Source organism: Hippocampus zosterae, chromosome 10 (assembly GCF_025434085.1).
Source record: "Hippocampus zosterae strain Florida chromosome 10, ASM2543408v3, whole genome shotgun sequence".
Lineage (NCBI taxonomy): Eukaryota > Metazoa > Chordata > Actinopteri > Syngnathiformes > Syngnathidae > Hippocampus > Hippocampus zosterae.
Window position 1 is genome coordinate 5761728 of NC_067460.1, and position 17921 is coordinate 5779648.

The 17921-nt window shown below is 41.8% G+C and overlaps 3 protein-coding genes across 3 annotated transcripts; 2 read left to right on the forward strand and 1 right to left on the reverse strand.

Annotated features, from left to right (window-relative positions):
* The first annotated feature begins 1236 nt into the window (after window positions 1–1236).
* On the forward strand, window positions 1237–4990 carry LOC127609251 (TLC domain-containing protein 3A-like). The gene is made up of 5 exons (XM_052079092.1): window positions 1237–1419; window positions 1937–2020; window positions 3310–3529; window positions 3613–3708; window positions 4574–4990. Exons 1-5 carry the CDS (start codon window positions 1298–1300, stop codon window positions 4835–4837), a joined length of 786 nt encoding a protein of 261 aa, XP_051935052.1. The 5' UTR covers window positions 1237–1297; the 3' UTR covers window positions 4838–4990.
* Window positions 4991–5666: 676 nt separating this feature from the next.
* On the forward strand, window positions 5667–9571 carry LOC127609253 (TLC domain-containing protein 3A-like). Its single transcript, XM_052079094.1, has 5 exons — window positions 5667–5922; window positions 7075–7158; window positions 8608–8824; window positions 8933–9028; window positions 9104–9571. Exons 1-5 carry the CDS (start codon window positions 5801–5803, stop codon window positions 9359–9361), a joined length of 777 nt encoding a protein of 258 aa, XP_051935054.1. The 5' UTR covers window positions 5667–5800; the 3' UTR covers window positions 9362–9571.
* Window positions 9572–10146: 575 nt separating this feature from the next.
* On the reverse strand, window positions 10147–17896 carry gemin4 (gem (nuclear organelle) associated protein 4). Its single transcript, XM_052078840.1, has 6 exons — window positions 17696–17896; window positions 15086–17068; window positions 14250–14409; window positions 12683–12929; window positions 10892–11563; window positions 10147–10393 (listed from the first exon to the last, which is right to left on the reverse strand). Exons 1-6 carry the CDS (start codon window positions 17703–17705, stop codon window positions 10172–10174), a joined length of 3294 nt encoding a protein of 1097 aa, XP_051934800.1. The 5' UTR covers window positions 17706–17896; the 3' UTR covers window positions 10147–10171.
* Between the last annotated feature and the right edge of the window lie 25 nt (window positions 17897–17921).

A 17921-nucleotide genomic window follows, 5' to 3' on the forward strand; every position in this document is an offset into this window, starting at 1 on the left:
TAAGTGCTGCAGATGCTTCGTGATCCAAAGGCCCAGTTCGGCAGGTCTCACATTTTCTATTGACTTCAGTGTAACGGCGTTACTCTTAAGGTTCACCAGTCAGGAAGGTGGTTTGTAACAGTTGTGTTTACCTGTATGTGTACCTTCTAGTTTTGTCATTAGACTGAGCTGCTGTTGTTAATTAGAGTCACACGGTACACAACTTATTTTGTATGTACATTGTTTTCCTTTTCCTGTAATCTTTGTGCAATTTGTAGGACTACATTGTTAATAATATTTAGTTTGTAAGATAAATTAAACGGGTACATTTTGCGAGTTTAAGTGAGAGGGCACTTCCTATTTTCTGCTAGCACATGTCTGAAACTGAACGCAACAGTGTGATATTGGACAGCTCGACGTTACGCGAGGAGTGCAAATGAAGTGTATTTACGAAGCTGAGTAAGTCATATCTCAGTACCCCCATTTGTTTACTACAAGGCCAATATTTCATTTGTCTTTTATGTTTCTCTATTTCGTAAAGCAACGTTTAATTGGACACCAATTTGTTTGTCGCACCAGTTATACGGGGTGACTGTGGTGTAAACAAAGAAAACAGACCACAGTAAACATTAGTGCAAAAATACTAGTTGTCTCTCTGTTTGTGATAGTACGTATTCTTCAGTTTGATTCGGCCTCTGGGTGGCCCAGTGTCCAGTGGTTTGCGCGTTGACCTCCCAGTGCGGAGGTCCGGCCTTCCTGTGTGGAGTTTGCATGTTCTTCCCAGGCCGGTGTGGGTTTTTACCGGGTTTCCTCCCACATTCCAAAAACATGCTTGGCAGGATGATTGAACACTTGAAATTGTCCCTAAGTGTGAGTGTGGGCGCGAATGGTGTCCCTCGCCGACTGCTCGAAGACAGCTGGGATGGGCTCCAGCACCCCCCTGTGACGCTTGTTGGGATGTAGCGGATCGGAAAATTGATAGATTCGGCCTAGTTGGCGCAGAAAATTGGATTGGTGACTTGAGCTTGGTCATTATCTTGCTGTGACCTTTCTTTTGCTTTCGTTTGGCTTCCCTCCTCTATGAAACCCTTGGCGCACATCTTAGTTAACTTCAATTAAGACCGCGGTATCACATTTATCACACGGGATCGGGAGAGTGCTGTACTGTATTTCCCGGGTAGAATGCCACATCCAATATGGCGGACCGGCGACGTATATCAGCAACGGTTTACCTGCTCGAGGCGGGCTCGCATGATGACACAGCTTCCCTGTACTGAGCGCGATTGAGCGGTCGGACGACACGAAGGGCGCATGCATCATGTTAACTTCCTTGGTTAGTGGCGCCGTGGTGTTTCCTGGCCTCTTCTACGGGCTGGGAAAAATACTCAAGTTCAAGTTCAGACACTGGGACGACGCAGACGTAGTGACCGTCAGCGAAAGGTCAGTCATTGTTGGAACCTCATTGAAACAGGTACAACTTGAAGCCTCCTCCTCGCGTTTCCGTGTAAAACACCAACGCGAACGTCTTAAATCGATTTTCTGATTTCGAGAAGATTATATAATAAAGGTTAAAATTGCTTGTCAAATTGTAGTTTGCAAAAGAATACTTTCACAGAGGTGCTCGGTTTACGGCGACGTGAGACAAATTGTACGCACCGTAAGTATTGTAACAATTACATATACCAACACAACAACGAACTCGTAATTACGACAAATAGAACTGCATGACCACTACACTGGCTTGAGGTCCCTACATCTTAAGTGGGGCTTTCACTGAGCCTGCCGCGTGAAGACGCAACCCACGTTAATGCCTCACCGCGCAAAAGTTCATTGCGCGCCGTTCGTAACCCTTAAATGTCGTATATTGAGGGCAGAGGACCCTCTGTATTGGCCAAGCTTAAGAAGTTGATAAAGTAATGCATTTTGGGGTTTTTTTGTTTGTTTTTTTTGATTGCAGGTTTGTTTCTGCCATCCACGCAAGCATTTCGACTGCAACTGGAATCACAGTAGTGTCATCTTGCAAGAATGTCATGACTGACAGGTAAATTCAGGTCATAAGGGATGAGTGGATCAGTGGAACCTCCACAGTCAAATTAGAAATGTAACCAAACATTTTCTGATGAATACAAATCGCTTAATCAGTGCAAGTGACGATTGCAAGATTTTTTTTCAATATATTTTGACAGACTATCAGGATAAATTAGTGGGACATATAAAGATATGTAATGTTAAATGGCAAATACATTCAAGTTTACAAAATTAGTTTCATTTGAGTTAATGGCGAATTCAGAACCAGCTGAATACAAGACAAAAAAAGTGCACCTCACTTGTATTCAAGTTAAACCAGTAGTCTACTTGTTGAACCTGCTTCTCCGGCTGACAAAAAACAAGTAGTGCGGTTGTATTTAAAAAAAAAAAAAAAAAAACGCTTTCGCGACTTCTGTAATCTTCAAAAAAACACATTTGTGAAATGTTTCCAGAAATGTAAACTACAGGTCTGCTTTTGTAAAGTTCACTCTTCCTGTGTGGGAATTAGCATGTTCTCTGCATTTGCATGGGTTTTCTCTGACTTCTTCCAACATGCCACAAACATGCATGTTCGGTTAAATCAGTGCTTCTCAATTATTTTCTGTCATGCCCCCCATAGACCCCCCCCCTTAAATTAAATCCTTTTTGACTGACCATGTCAAACCATACGATACCGAAAAATAAAATTACATAAAATCAAAAACTAAGAATACATTCAAAATGATGACCAACATTAACTCAGGAGCACAATATTAAAAAAAACTTGAATCTGCAAAACAAAATATATACAGTATATTATATAATTTGTGCTGATTTTTTTTTATTATCCAAGATGATGTCTGGATTAATGGCTACAATGAGCATGTATTGCAATGCACAGCTTTTTGAAGCGAGGTTTGAAGCAGAACACGGCAACTCTCGGCTCCTGTTCAATGTGTAGCTGGGACCTGTATTTTAGTTTCCTGAAGTAGCAGTCACAAAGCGAAATGATTGTTGGCAATATTCTACCCTTCTTAAGCACTGAACCTAGCTATAGACACTATATAAATCAATATATATGTGTGTGTGAGTGTGTGCGTGTGTGTGAGTGTGTGTCTGCGCGTGCGCGTGTGTGTGTGTGTGTGTGTGTGTGTGTGTGTGTGTGTGTGTGCTCGATTTGGAGATTGCAATCTCCTGCATTATTGAAATGTCAATACGAATTTAGTTAAGTGTTCAGCCCTATGTGTGGCGGATAATTTTGCACTTGTTATGCTGTCTTGTAACAGTATTCTTTTGTGAACAAATTCTTCTCACCCTACACAGTCACTGGCTGGTCAATGAGTTTATATTGTTTGGCTCGTCCTATATGACCACTGACCTCTTAGCAATGTACCTGAGCCACTACCATATTCAGAGGCTCAGAACTCAGACCAGCCTGTACAACCGCCACTCTCAGCGAACAATCAAGGGTTTCATCTCCAAGGACTGGTTGCTTGTCCTCCATCACTTGGTACTGGTTCTGGTTTTCATGCCTATTGCTTTGGTAAGTAAGAATTTAGTGTTGAAACACAAGCTCGTTCTCTTTGTGTGTTTTGAACACTCATGTCACTTACATGTGTCTTTCAGTTTCTCAGAAGAGGATTAGGCGATTTTTTCATCGGGTGCTTTTTCATCACAGAATTCAGCACACCTTTTCTCTGTTTGGGAAAGATCCTCATTCAGGTACTCAGCACACCATCAACGATGGGGTTACTGTATTTGAAATAAGATGTGATTACACTGCAACAACAAAAGAACAAAGTTGCTCACAGAATTTAAAAAGAAAAATGCTATTGAGTTATAATGGACTTACCGTTTTACAGCCCCCCCCCCTTTTTTTAAACTAATGAATGTTATGTCTGTGGGTGGCCCGGTGGTTAGCCCTGGTTAGCGCGTCGCCCTCACAATGCAGAGGTGCAGGGTTCGATTCTGGCTCTGGCCTTCCTGTGTGGGGTTTGGATGTTCGCCCCGTGCCAGCGTGGCTTTTCTCCGGGTATTCCGGTTTCTTCCCACATTCCAAAAACATGCATCACAGGTTGATGAAACACTCTAAATTGCCCCTAGGTGTGATTGTACTCACGAATGGTTGGTCGTTTAGCTGTGTCCTGCGATAGCCTGGCAACCAGCTCAGGGTGTACCCTGAAGACAGCTTGGATAGGCTCCAGCACGCCCACGACCCTTGTGAGGATAAATGGATTCGAAAAAGGATGGATGGATGGATGATATTTCTGGTGCATGGCCATTGCAATACCCTGTGAAAATGAGTGAGAAAGTGACCAGTAAAGGTCGGACCTCTGTTTGGACTGCTTACCCGGGTCCCAACCCTGATTGAACAGAAAATATGGATTATGCTTAAAAAGATGGATGTGTATGACTATTGAGATTTATTTTTAATCTCTTAATTTTGGTGTATTAATTCCAGTCCTATTCCAAGATACTAAGGGATGGCAGTCCCTTGCAAGTCTTTCGTTCTGTGCTGATGATATTAATGCATGAATGCATTTTTTTTTGCATATGTCTGACTCTTCCTCACCTGTCTGGGATCCAGCTGGGCCTTGACAACACCAGGCTGCACACAATCAATGGCGTGTTAGTCCTCTTGACGTTCTTCATATGTCGGATCTTAATCTTTCCCTTCATGTACTGGATGTACGGGCGGCAAGTTGACACTCCACTGCACAAAGTAGCCTTCCATCTGCCTTGGCACTGCAACGCAGGCAACCTGACCATCCTCATACCGCAGATCTACTGGTTTTACCTCCTGCTGAAGAAAGCCAAGCGACTTTACAACAAACATAGGAAATTAAATTAACTCCAAACAGACCACCCTTTTAACATAGAGTTGTTTGAGACGCACAAGGTGGTGTAAGTGCAGCTATTCTTAAAAAAAAAAAAAACACTGTTTACAACTCAGACATGAACTAGTTTACATTACTGTACACTTTTCTAAGCACTGTTAGTCTGCCTTTCTGTTACAGCCAGCACAGTGCACTTTTCTGAAAAATGAATGTAATAGTTTTTTTTCGTGAGTTAAAAAATGCATGTATTTATGATTTGCATGATTCTGTGCAAAAAAGTAAATAAATATACTGGTTCACTGTCTCAGTAAACACATACACGTGAAACCCTTAAGAAATGCAAAAGATCTCTGATGGGAAAACCCCTTTCCAGGGACAACGGTTACTACAGTGGACAGCTTATCATTTTACAGGTTATCATTATTGGTGCATGAAAGGGGTCATCCAAAATCCAATCTGAATTGTAATCAGTAGATCTGAACTTCTGAAGAGCTATGGGAAACTTGAGTTTCTGTTGAAATGCATGCAAACCTTTTGTGAGGCCCGCAGCTTCTCAAAGGATAAGTATTATAGAAGGTTGGATCAACAGCCAGTGGAGGCGAGCTGGATAAACAACGTAAAACAGTGAGTGAGCTATGCAAGTTGAAACTACAGTATCTAATTTGTTCAAATGGAGGCACCTCTGATTTGTAGTCATGATGTAGTTATTAAATGTTGTTTGAAGTTTAGCAATTTAACACCTATCTCCGAAACATTACGTAAAAATCTTACATTTATTTAGAAGGAATAGTATTTATTATTTTGCTTTTATTGTGAAAACACGAATATTTACAGATTAGCGTCCTCCTAGTTCACATCCGTTTGCGCCTGCCGCCCCCCCTGGTTCAGGACTAAACTACCAAAGCAGCGACTCTTTTGTTATTTTGCTATTAAAAGATAGATTTGTTTGTGCTGTAAAGTCGACACCATCGATTATCATGCTTAAAACGTTGGCCTGTGGAGTCGTGACATTTGCTGGATTGTACGTCGGCTTCAGAAAAGTATTCAAGTGGACATTCACGCGCTGGAGTGACGCGGATGTATTGATAGTCAGCGAAAGGTCAGTCTCCGAAGAGTTCATTTGTGTCACCTTCGCGCATGAACATGCGCCAGTTAATTCGACACACTAACGTGTTTGTCGTATCCGAGTTTGAGGGAGGCACAATGCACATTGTCGTAGCCTGTTGTTGTTGCACTGCTATTGGTTGGCAGCCGAGTCATTTTTTTCTGCAACAACAGTGGCAAACTTACGCACACTGGACCAAGTAGAATATACTTGTATTCAATCGAAATAAAAACAGGCAAAATAATATACAGGCAAAAGTCGTTCTTCTCCGTAAGTGTACTTGTTTTTTGTTTCTTTCAATTATACAATACAATACAATAATTATGTACAATCGCGTGTGATAACTTGGCACGAGAACAAAACTGCACACAAAATAGTTTCCCTCATTTGTTTACAACTTTACATAGGACTCATCGTGACCAGAAAGTTTTTTTTTTCCCTAAACCAAGCGCGATCCAGAAGGAATCTTCCGATCAGGGTTTTAAGCTGCTGATACCAATCGTGTATCAATACCAATCACGTGGATTCAGTGTGATGTTTTCAATTCCGGGGCTACAGCTAGCATTTTTCTTGAATAGTCGATTCGTTGGTTTCCTTTTCATTTGATTAATTATCCAAACCGCTCATCCTTACAAGGGTCGTGCCGGAGCCTATTCCAGCCGTCTTCGAGCAGTAGGAAGGGTACACTCTCAACAGGTTGCCAGCAAAACACAGGGCACACGTAGACGAACAACCATTTGCGCTCACAATCACACCAAGGGAAAATTTAGACCACGTATGTTTCTGGAATGTGGGAGGAAACCAGAGTACTCAGAGAAAACCCACAAAGGCACAGGAAGAACATGCAAACTTCTTACAGGAAGACCGGGACTGGAATCAAACCCCTGATCTCACTGTGAGACGGAAGGGCTAACGACTCGCCCAGTGTGCCACCTTAAATTGTTTAAAGAAAAACACGTTCTATCCCTTTATTAATCAAACCAGCACATTGCTTCAAATAGACATTACAGAAAATGGAGTATGACATTCGTACTTTGATCATTCATTTCATTATGTATAATAAAATGTCGGAGGAAAATAAGAGTGCTTCAAGTAACATTTTTCTACTGTTCTCTGGGATGTATTGGTAATTGCTTCTGTTTTCAGGCTCCTGGATGCTATCCACGCTTCATTAGCTACTGCAACAGGAGTCATCACCGCAATGTCATGCAAGCGCATCATGACAGACAGGTAATTTTAAAGGGATCATCCAGCCGGAATGGTCCATTTTTCAATAACAAGCTCAATTTATGTACACTTTATATATTTTTTATCAAGAAGAACTTGCAGAAAAAAACTAACAATGTTAAAAGGGCCCTCTTTAAATAAGCAAGGTGGCTACGCCCGCCTCTCCTACTTCCATGTCTTACGTGGAGTCATGGTAGGGACCAGAGACAACTTGTCCAATCAAAATCACTGTGAATACATCACTTAGACAATATCGTCAATCATACAATTACCCAACTCTATTTACATTGCCCTTCGAAACTCCTGTTCCGACTGACCTAAAATGTGAGATCTCATGTTGTCCCACCACTATCTTCAAGTACACCAAGTTTCATTAAAGCCAAAATCTGCTTGGTTCAACCCACTGGGTGATTTGTTTGTTTGTTTATTAAGCATATATAGTACACACAATAACGGATTGACAAAAGTCAAACAAAAATTATGAAAGGAAAATTAAAAAGTAAGTAAAAGAAAAAACACACATCATCACAGTTGTATGCTCAAAGGAGTAGGAAGAAGTAAAAAACTTATCTAGTCCTACCCCTTATTATGTAGCAATTTGAATTGATCATTTTTCAAAACAAAGAAAAATCTACATATCATCAAATACTTTTACCCTTATGTATACTATACTTTTCTATTTATACACCTTTTGGTTTGTATATATATAGTTATTCTTTCTCCTTTTTTATTTCAATTTCCCATATTCATGATAATTAGCATTTCTTGAATACAATTGATAAGTTGATCAAAATCCAAAACAAGAACAGTTGTATTACTATATTTTATACGTATACCAAATGTATCTTCTTATTTCTGATTCATGTAGTTTTTTTGTACTAATCTTTTGAATTTGTTTTTGAACTCCTCCAACGATTTACTCATGTTCATGTCCGTTTCAAGCTTATTCCACAGATTGACACCTATTACTGATGCACACATTTGCTTTATGTTTGTTCTTGTTCTGGATTTTTTGTATTGATTAGTACCCCTTAGATTATAACAGCTCACTCTAATTTCGAAAAGCTTCTGGATATTTTGGCAAAGGAGATTGTTATGAGCTTTATACATTAATTGGGTGATTTTGAAATCAACCAGGTCATAGAATTTCATTGTGTTTAATTTGATGAATAGTGGATTTGTGGGTTCTATATATTTAGACCTATTGATTATTCGGATTGCTTTTTTTGTAGTTTTAAAACTACAAATTTGAAGTGGAACACGTGGAGTGACCCATCGGAACTCACGTTTGATGTCAATACAGTAAATCCAAAATGTTGTGCCAATGTTCAGCCTTCTCAAGTGTCCTTTTAACCTGTGTGATTCTCTCCTGGATTTGATCCTTGCGACTCTACAAGAGCAATATGGTCGACGGAATTGAAGTCACACTTGTCAATTCCTCTGACCATACAGTCACTGGGTGCTCAGCGAGTTTCTGGTGTTTGGATATCCCTATTCGGCCATCGACCTGTACGCCACCTACATGAGCCACTACCATACTCAGAGGCTCAGAGGGAACAGCATGTACAACAAGCACTCTCTGATGACACTGAAGGCTTTCCTCTCCCACTATTGGTTGACGGTGCTTCATCACCTGGGAGTGCTCGGTATTCTCCTACCCATTGGCATGGTAAGAATTCATGTGCTGAAACATGAGATCTGTTGGTCAGCTTTGAACACTCACTCCACTTTTGTGGATATTCAGAAAACGTCATTTATCTTCATTCGTATCTTTCAGTTCTACAGGAGGGGACTGGGTGATTTTTTCGTCGGATGTTTATTCATCACCGAACTCAGCGTCGCTTTTGTTGCCATTTCAAAGATCATCGTCCAGGTACTCGTCGCGCCCGTCTCATTGGGGCTGCATTGGGCAGTTTGTTAACCCAAGCAACTCCTGTCTCGCATTCAGGTGGGCCTGGAGAACACCAGGCTGCACAAAATCAACAGCATCTTAGTTCTGATCACGTTCATCATGTGCCGGATCTTGATCTTCCCCTACATGTACTGGAAGTACGGACGGGATTTTGGCATTCCGCTGCACAAAGTGCCGGCCCACCTGCCCTGGCACTGTAATGCAGGCAACCTGGCTATCCTTGTGCCTCAGGTCTACTGGTTCTACCTCCAGCTGAAGAAAGCCCAGCGAGTGTTCCGACATAAGAAAGACTAACACCAACCATGCTCCCCAAAATTGAACTATTGTGGGAATTTCAGAGTGAAATTTCAGCATGAATCTAAAATGCACCGGACAGTGGGACAATCAAGTCGACATTTGTTCAGGTTAAGGCTATACATAGGTTCATCTTAAAATGTCAAACAAAAGTGTAATAGTCCTAACTTTTTGTGAGTGGTGTAACTTCACTGGAAACTCACACTACAATGCCAATTCAAGAAAACTGGAGCGGGATAATTTTCTGACTAATTTCTCCACCATGACAAAATTCAGCAGCAGCCTGATTATCTGATGGCTGTCAAACTGAACATTTTCATCAACAACACGTGTGTCCATATTTTATAGTCATGTGTAGGATTTGTCAGATGGGAGAGGGGGGTGTGAATACCTATTTCCTACCAAGTAAGTGAACTTTGTGAGTCAAGTGAAACAAGAGCATCTCTTTTTCTTTTTTTTCAATACGAAGTTTTGGTGACTTTTTTTGGGTGGTGTGTCGTGAGATTTTGATTATGAATAGCTGGGTAAATGCTGCACTTGAATAAAAAGGCATGCAATGGGATTGTTTTCATGTGTGAATTTTGTCAATTTTCTTAAAGACATCCTTTGAAACAAATTAGCTGACAGTCCAACAAGTGCATCGCAATAAAACACAAAAAGGCCTTGTTAACAACTGGCATTCATTTCACCCAAACTCAAAACCCGCACGTTCATTTTACCGCAAGAAAACATGTCATCAGTACAACTGGGGCAAAGCTGAGCCATCAACATGTGAGAAAAAATTCAAAATAAAAAAACATGGCAAGGGCGTCACGCAGGAGATAACGTGAGTTGAGCTATCTTCTGCTGGAGAACGGACTTCATCTCCTGGTTGGGCAGGTTATCCGTGATGGTGTTGAAAAAGTGCTTGCTGTTTTCATTTTCCAGCGGACTGCTGCTCTCAGGGAAAGCGCCCATGATGGCCTGGTAATGACTGAGGATCTCCAGGCTGGACAGGAAGAGAGGCTCACTCTGGCCACCCGGCATCATCACCTTACAACAAAATGAGAGCAATCAATTGATATGGTCGGTGAAGAAAACAAAACCAAATTTTTTTTTTTAAATCACTGCATAATAAAACAGGAACAGGAACTGTGTATGTGTGGTTTGGCATTTGCAAATTTGCTGGTAAGTCCCAATTTATTTTGGGAAAGCTATCTGATATTTGCTGAGAAGCTCACAATAGTGTTTTGGTGTTTTTTGGGTGTTTTTTCCAAACAATTTTGCTGTCTTTTAAGTACCGGTAATATTCTAATTTCTCAAGATGGTGAATTTCGGGGTTTTGCCGGAATCATGTGTGACCATGAAATACTTAACTCTGCGTGTTGTGAATCTATATCTCGTTTTCACTCTGTACTGAGTGACTGAAATCAAACAAGTTGAATAAGATTCTAATTTATTGCTACGTTCCTGGCTGTTCTATAGAAGATGACATTCTCTGATCCAAACAAACAAAAAAAAAGTTCATCACAGATCATGAATGCTTCTTACCTGGACGTGTTGAACGTGACAAAAGACCTGACTGAGAACGAAAAGAACCTCCTGACTGGGAACTTGCTCGCCCGTGGTCTGCATGCCTTCTTTGAAATCTTTCGAACAGTCTTGGGACATTTTCGGAGGTTTGTGTGTCGTTGGTTCGCTTTGTACTTGAGACGAGACTGTCGGAAGGCCTGATGTAGGGAGGGCTAATTTGGCCCTCAGTGAGTTAATCACCTCCTTCACCACGTGGGCATATAATATGGCAACGTGAGCCCAGCCGTCTCCTGTCAGCCAGTGGCAACAGCTGGATCCGCAGAGCAGCTGCAGGACTCGGAGCATGAGGACCGAGAGGCTGAGTTCATAGGAAAATGTCCTCAAGTCTAGGAGGGGCAGGAAGTCCACATACTCCAGTGAGAAAGGCACATGGAGGCGACTGGAGGTGATCAGCCCTTTTAAGGCTCCAAGTAATCTGCTCCATTGGGGGACAGTGCACCAGGGCATAGTCTGGGTTAACGCCACCAGCAGGCCCTTACTAAACATGTTGACATGCTCCGACTGGCGCTGGTCCAGAGCCAGACAAGACAACATGGTGGACCGAAGGGAGTCTGACAAAGCGCAGCACTCCATCCACGCCAAAAGTCCGGTCCCCTGTCCGTACTGCGGCAGGTTCACACCCGTCCACTCCTAAAAGTGATGGAGAGAAACACACACGCATGCGATAAAGGCCAATTTGAACAAACATTTGCAGCACAACAGTTGACTGGAGCCAAGTACCGTATTGGCCCGAATATAAGACGACCCTGATTATAAGACGACGCCCTCTTTTTCAAGACTCAAGTTTGAAAAACCAAATTAATTTTTATACAGAAAATAATTATAGTATATCTGAAACAAATGATTATAACAATATATTTGAGTCGAAAAAGCATGTTATTTTGCCTCATTCAAATCTAAAGTGCAATCACATTCGTAAATAAATGGCTTCTAGTTTTTGAAATGTAAATTACATCATAACTTCTCCTCAGCTGCCGGTTAACCTGGCCGATCTTCGACCCACTTTTCTCCAGATTGTCGCTACGTTTCTCCATTTTCTGTTATCTCTTCTATTATTTTCTTCTCTTTTCCTTCTTACCGCTATTTTTATTTGTATTCTTCGTGGTTCACTTTGGCCTGGGGAGTCAATTTCAGCATTCGCTTCAATGATATTTGGCGCCATCTAGCGTTGTGAATTGGTATAATGTCTAGACCCCGAATATAAGACGACCCTCACTTTTTCAGTCTTATTTCAATGCAAAAAACACCGTCTTATATTCGGGCCAATGCGGTATATTCTCTCAGAATGTCCGATTTGAAATGATCAACTTTGACCCACATAGTATTTACATTTACTTGATCTTGTTTATTAGAGCCCGCTTTCAAATTGAATCGAATTTAGTCTAACATCAAGTCAAGTCAACTTTATTGTCAAATGTGCTCTATGTTCAACATACAGCACAGATGAAATTTCTTTCCTCTCAACCACAGGAGAGAGAGGAGCCGCTTGCGGGTACCCGCGCAGCCATCAACAACATCAACGTCTAATGCCAAGTGCCCCTGAAGTCGCAGCAATTCCAAATTGGTCAAATACTGTCCTTTTGGTAAAAATACAATATTAAGTCTTGCGAGACTTTAGCTGAGTGAGCATCAGATTTTCTATTGGGTGCGTGAAAAAAGTGGGAGATTTTATTTTGAGACCATACCACCCCTAAAAATAAATGTTTACAAGAGGATAAGCAGCTTCAGCAGCTCCAAACAAACTCCCACCTGCTCGGGAAGCTCACACACTGCCAACAAAGATGAGGGAACTTCATTTTTGAAGTGTTCACCCCACACGGGTTTCAGGTGGAAGTGAACCGCCCAGTCCAGGCCCTTCATCTTATCGTGTAGCCAGAAGAGAGCTCTGGACCAGCGACTTGGGGCAGCTTCCACCTGGGCACCAACGACCTGTGCCAATGTGATCAGCACGGAGGTCAGCAGCTCTTTGGTTTCCATGGGTGGTTGCTCCCAACACCTTGGGAAAGACAAAAACGGTCAGGGACCAAGACCAAGGTCAATTGGTCGGAATTTCAGGGTCCATGTCCGTGAGCAACTCAGAAACATTTTTCTTTCACATTTCTATTCCAAGTTGTCACATTTGACAGAAAAGAATTTACTGTATATTATTAATAGGAATAACTTCACCATTCAAACGTATAATATATACCTTTCATGGGACCAAGGACACTTACATATTGTCACATTCCTAAAAGAAGCATTTTTTAACATGAAAAACTGAATCGATTATATTAAAAATGAAGAATGATAATTTTGCATAATCTGTTCAATTGAGGATATAGGCAATTGTAGGTGACCAGCATCCTGAGAAAATGATATTGGCCAAAAATATAGCACTTGTAGACAAATGTGCCAAAAATAAGTTTTTTTGTGCTCATTCTGAATCTGCCCTTGTTTTTCATAATATAATAGTATAATGACAATAAAATGTAACAGTCATACATTTAGTAATATTTATGAATATAGGTTTAACAAAAGGTGGAATTAGGGGGTGTGGGGGTGGGACAACACAAGGTAAAATCCATATTGCGCACGCTTTTATAGGTTAAACTTGAAAAAAAAAAAAAAATGAAAATATCTCAAAAACCTTTTGTACTCTGGGGGGGGAGGGGTGGAAGTAAAGACATTTTTGAAATCATCATCAAAAATATGTTGAGGGACACATGACCGGAGTAATTGATGTAAAAATAAATAAATACGGGAAAGGTACAAAGATGCTGTGATTTTCTACAAGTGCATCTTAATAAATTGTGGATAGATTATTTGATAAGTTCACTTCAAAAACTGAAACTCATTATAGATACTAACAAAGCATTAAATTCTTTTGATGGCTATCGGTATCGTTTGCAGCTGGCCAAATCTGGAATTCACAATCTGAAGAAATGATTAGAAAATTAAATTATTATTATTACATAAGAACCACCTCAATTTTTGTTTGTTTTAATACAGAAATTATTTAAATCCCTCCAAGTACAGTACTAGATTTCAAGAGGCCTGCGGTAATTCCCTCATTTTTATTCTACTTTTTCTATGTTGCTCAAGCTCCGTTTTTCAATTTACCGTCACCTCTGGTGTTACTCGATTGATGTTGTTTTCTGACAATTTAGGTCCTTAAGTGTCGTATTTGCCCTAAACCTTGCCTGTATGTGTGTGTGTGTGTATTACGTGACCTTGTTTTTTTTGGTTCTGCTCCATTTTTAAGTGAACTATATTCAGGGGGTCTTCGGTTTCTGATGGTCACAAAATAAATTTGGAAACTAAAGTCTCTGCGATCAACCTGAGGGCCTGGTCGTGTATCTGAGCCAGGACGAAGAGCAAAGGAAAGGGTGAGCATTCCAGCACCCAGTGGGCTGAGGAGGAGTCTACTTCCTGGCTCTCCGCACACAAGGCAGCATGAAGAAGTTGCAGGCTCAGCTTGAGATCAACTGAGTCGTTGCCTGGAGGGAATACAAAAGGGGCACATGCTGAGACGGACATTTAGCATCGGAAAATGGAAAAACACAAGAGAAAACAAATGACTGATTTCATACAAGCTGCAAACATAAACCCCCATGACACTTTGGGAGCTCTTAGCAATACATAATGTAAGTCCAAGATGATTCATAGTCAGGTTCATTATTTGTTAAATGACGGTAGCTTCTGTTGTGTTCTGTCAAAAGACTCTTAGGTACGGAAGTTTGCGCTTGCCGAGACATTTATACTGTATGTCTGTGTAACTAATGTTAAATCATCTTGTCATAGTACACCAAAAAAAATGTTCACATGACAGGTCAAGGAAAAAAGTCAATTGTCAGTAAGAGTGGCAATGTGAGATGGCTGCTCTTTGGCTTCAGCCGTCAGTGGCCAATTTTTAGTGCGGTCATATATACGGTAAGTCTGTGCACGTTTGCCTCATAGGTCAAAAGGTTCAGGGTTGGAATTCTGGGTCCGGCCTTCCTCTGTGGACTTTGCATGATCTGCTTTTGTCCCATTCTCATAGTTGTGAATGGTCATTTTGTCTGCATGTGCTCAGACATTGGCTGGTGACCATTTCCTGGTTTGCCCTCACCACTCACCCACAATGCTGTGCCTCTTAAGTGGATATAGAAAATGGATGGATGGACAAAAACTCACCTGAGCGTGCTAGATGAGGCAGGACGAAGGTATTGATTAGCTCCTGAGGCGACAGAAGGGTCTCTCTTTCTCCTTCACCCGTCGCCACTGGCACCATCAAGAGAGTCGCAAACTGAAGGAACTGCTCCTTTTCATTGTCTGAGAGCAATCTGGTGCTTATTACTTCCTGTAGACACCTGCAGAGTAGACGTGTCGGATTTCTTCTGCCTTCGCCTTCCTTTTTGCTTTCCGTCAAACCTCTGAGGCCGGGCAACTGCTTTAGGATCCTACTCATGAGAGAAAACGCCCCTTTATTGAAGACGGCAGAATGGCAGCAGGATCTTAAAGTCGCCTCGGGGTTCTGAAAGGCCACTCTGGCGACGAGAGACACGGCTGTACTGAGGTTGCCCTCCGCCGCTGAGGCTCCGCCTCCTCCCTGGATAATGCAGTTGAAAGCCATGTTGAGCTCCTGTTCAAAACTGGCCATCAGAGCGGAGCCGCCCGGGCATCCGAAGAAGCCCTTGCTGGATGATCTCAGAATGGCGACCAAAGCTTGATTCTTGTCCTCCAAGGACAGCGCAGTGAACGCGGCCGTGACAACTTTGAGCAGCCTCCTGCTCCGGCTCACACAGACGTTCGTGCTGTGAAGTTGCCTCGTGAGGGTGGAGGCCAGTTGGATCAGTGTGTCACACCGGTGGAAGGCTGTCTGGTGCTTTTCGAGGAAGTCCAGCCACTGTTCGTCACAAGCCACCCAGCTCTCCTCACCGGCATACAACACGGTGACTTTGTGAGAGTCCTCCAGCCGGTGGCTGATGATGGTCATGGCAACTCTCATACTAACCTCATAGGAACTCTCTATCTTGGGGAAAACCAGTGATGCCAGTAAACCTCGAAGTTTACTCTTCTCGGCCTCTTCTTCTCCTCTGAAGTCGGCTTTTTCGAGTGCCGACAGCATTCTTTGGACACTTTGCTGTAGTTTCAAAGTATTATAGCTAACAGTAGAGTTGCTACACGCTTTCAGCAAGTTGCGGTTTTGCCAGAACTGAGTGAGCTCCGACACCCTCTTTAAGGCTTCATAAAAGTTCAATCTGCTCGGCTGAAACTCGGGTGTGGTGTAAGAGGCTCGGAGGTCTCGCTGAGCCTCCTCTATAAGTTCTGAACTCAGCTTGACACTGTTCTTCTCTCTGATGATCACGGCTTTGGATAGGAAGACCATCTTGTCTTTGATTGGAAGGATGACTGATTGCTCCATGAGGAAAGTCGTGTAAAGGGCATCAAGACAATTGGAGAGCGCCTGGAAGCAGTGCTCTGGTTTGGATATGAAATCTTTCATATCTGTGAGAGTGTTGAGGAGAACATATAAGATGTCAGTGTTGTTTGGTAACACCGATGAGTCCAGTTTGGGCCTTTTGGCAGCATGATGAGTCAAACTAGCAGGCTGAGAAGTAAAATGAGCAACCTGGCTAGCAAACAACACTGCAATACTATCCTGTCCCTCTGGAAACTTCTCCTCTCCTTTCCACAGTTGCCACCACAACTCAAGAAAGAAATGGACATCGTCTTCATCCACGGGGTTGCTCTTCACATGGTCCGACAATCTTTCCAGTTCAGAACACATCTGACGCTGAGGAAGACACAGTAGAAAATGAGCAAATGTGTCTGCAGCAGACAAGGATTTGAGCAGCTCTATCAAGACAGTGTAGTTGACTTCTGGGAGGGAGTTCTGTAGAGGGAAGAAGGGGCTCTCTTTCCATGCCTCCTCTATGTCTTCTCCGTGCTCTTTGCTCAACAACTTCAACCACAAGACACCAACTAACTGCTTCCGCCAGGAGGCAGCTTTGTCTTTGTGAAGATCGCCAACATCCTCCTCGTCACAGATTTCTTTCATGGCGGCCAGGACTGGATTGCCCACCTTGTGCCAGTCACATTTCTGGAGCGAGCTCAAAGAAGAGGGCAGACACAACTTATCAGCCAGGAGGAAAGATCCCTGAAGAATGGCCCAGTCTGAAGAGGGAAAAAAAGACAGAAATTCGGGCAGCCTATTTCCAATCAAAGACTCATCAAAATCTTACACAAACTGCTAATTTTTATATGAATGACAAATGTATTTACTCAAATGTCAAACATACGGTATTAAAATTGTGGATTTGTGTTTATCACTGAAAGATAGATAACCGGAGTGCATGTGGTAGAAAATAATTCGTTTTTGTTTGTTGCACGAGGTTTATCTGCAAGCAACAATTTGCATTAAAAACTAAACAAAGCAGACCCAGTGTCCATGCGACATTGAAACAGTAAATGGGACCAAAGTGTGACACCATCTATTCCATCTGTCTCCAAAAGGAAAACATAAAATGTTCATAGTATCCACAATGTTAAGTATAAAGTGTTGTTTGAATTGACCAAATTGCAATGTATCGTACAATTAGTATTGCAGCAGAGACTTCAGGCAGAGAATGTTTTTTCTTCATTTTATCAAAACGCGTCCTACATATAATCGGCGTTAGGAATTGCTGCTTATTTTTGTACTTGAGTATAATTTGACTGTATACATTTTTATTTTTAATTAAAAGTTGAAGACGTGAATCATTACTTATACGTATACCAAGTCTTTAAAAAACATTACCTTACCTTTATTCATGATTTTGTAGGATATTGAAAATGGCTTGGGTCAAAGTTTTGATTTGCAGCCTAAATGCGTCAAAACACAGTTGTAGTTAGTTTTTTAGAAACCAAATAAACAGCGCTTGTACATCACGACAGACAAGACGCAATTGCAAAAACGTCAACATTTCAAACATGCAGCGGAAAAGAGGCTTCCGCTTTCTGTGGTCAACGAATCCTGACAGGAAGCGAT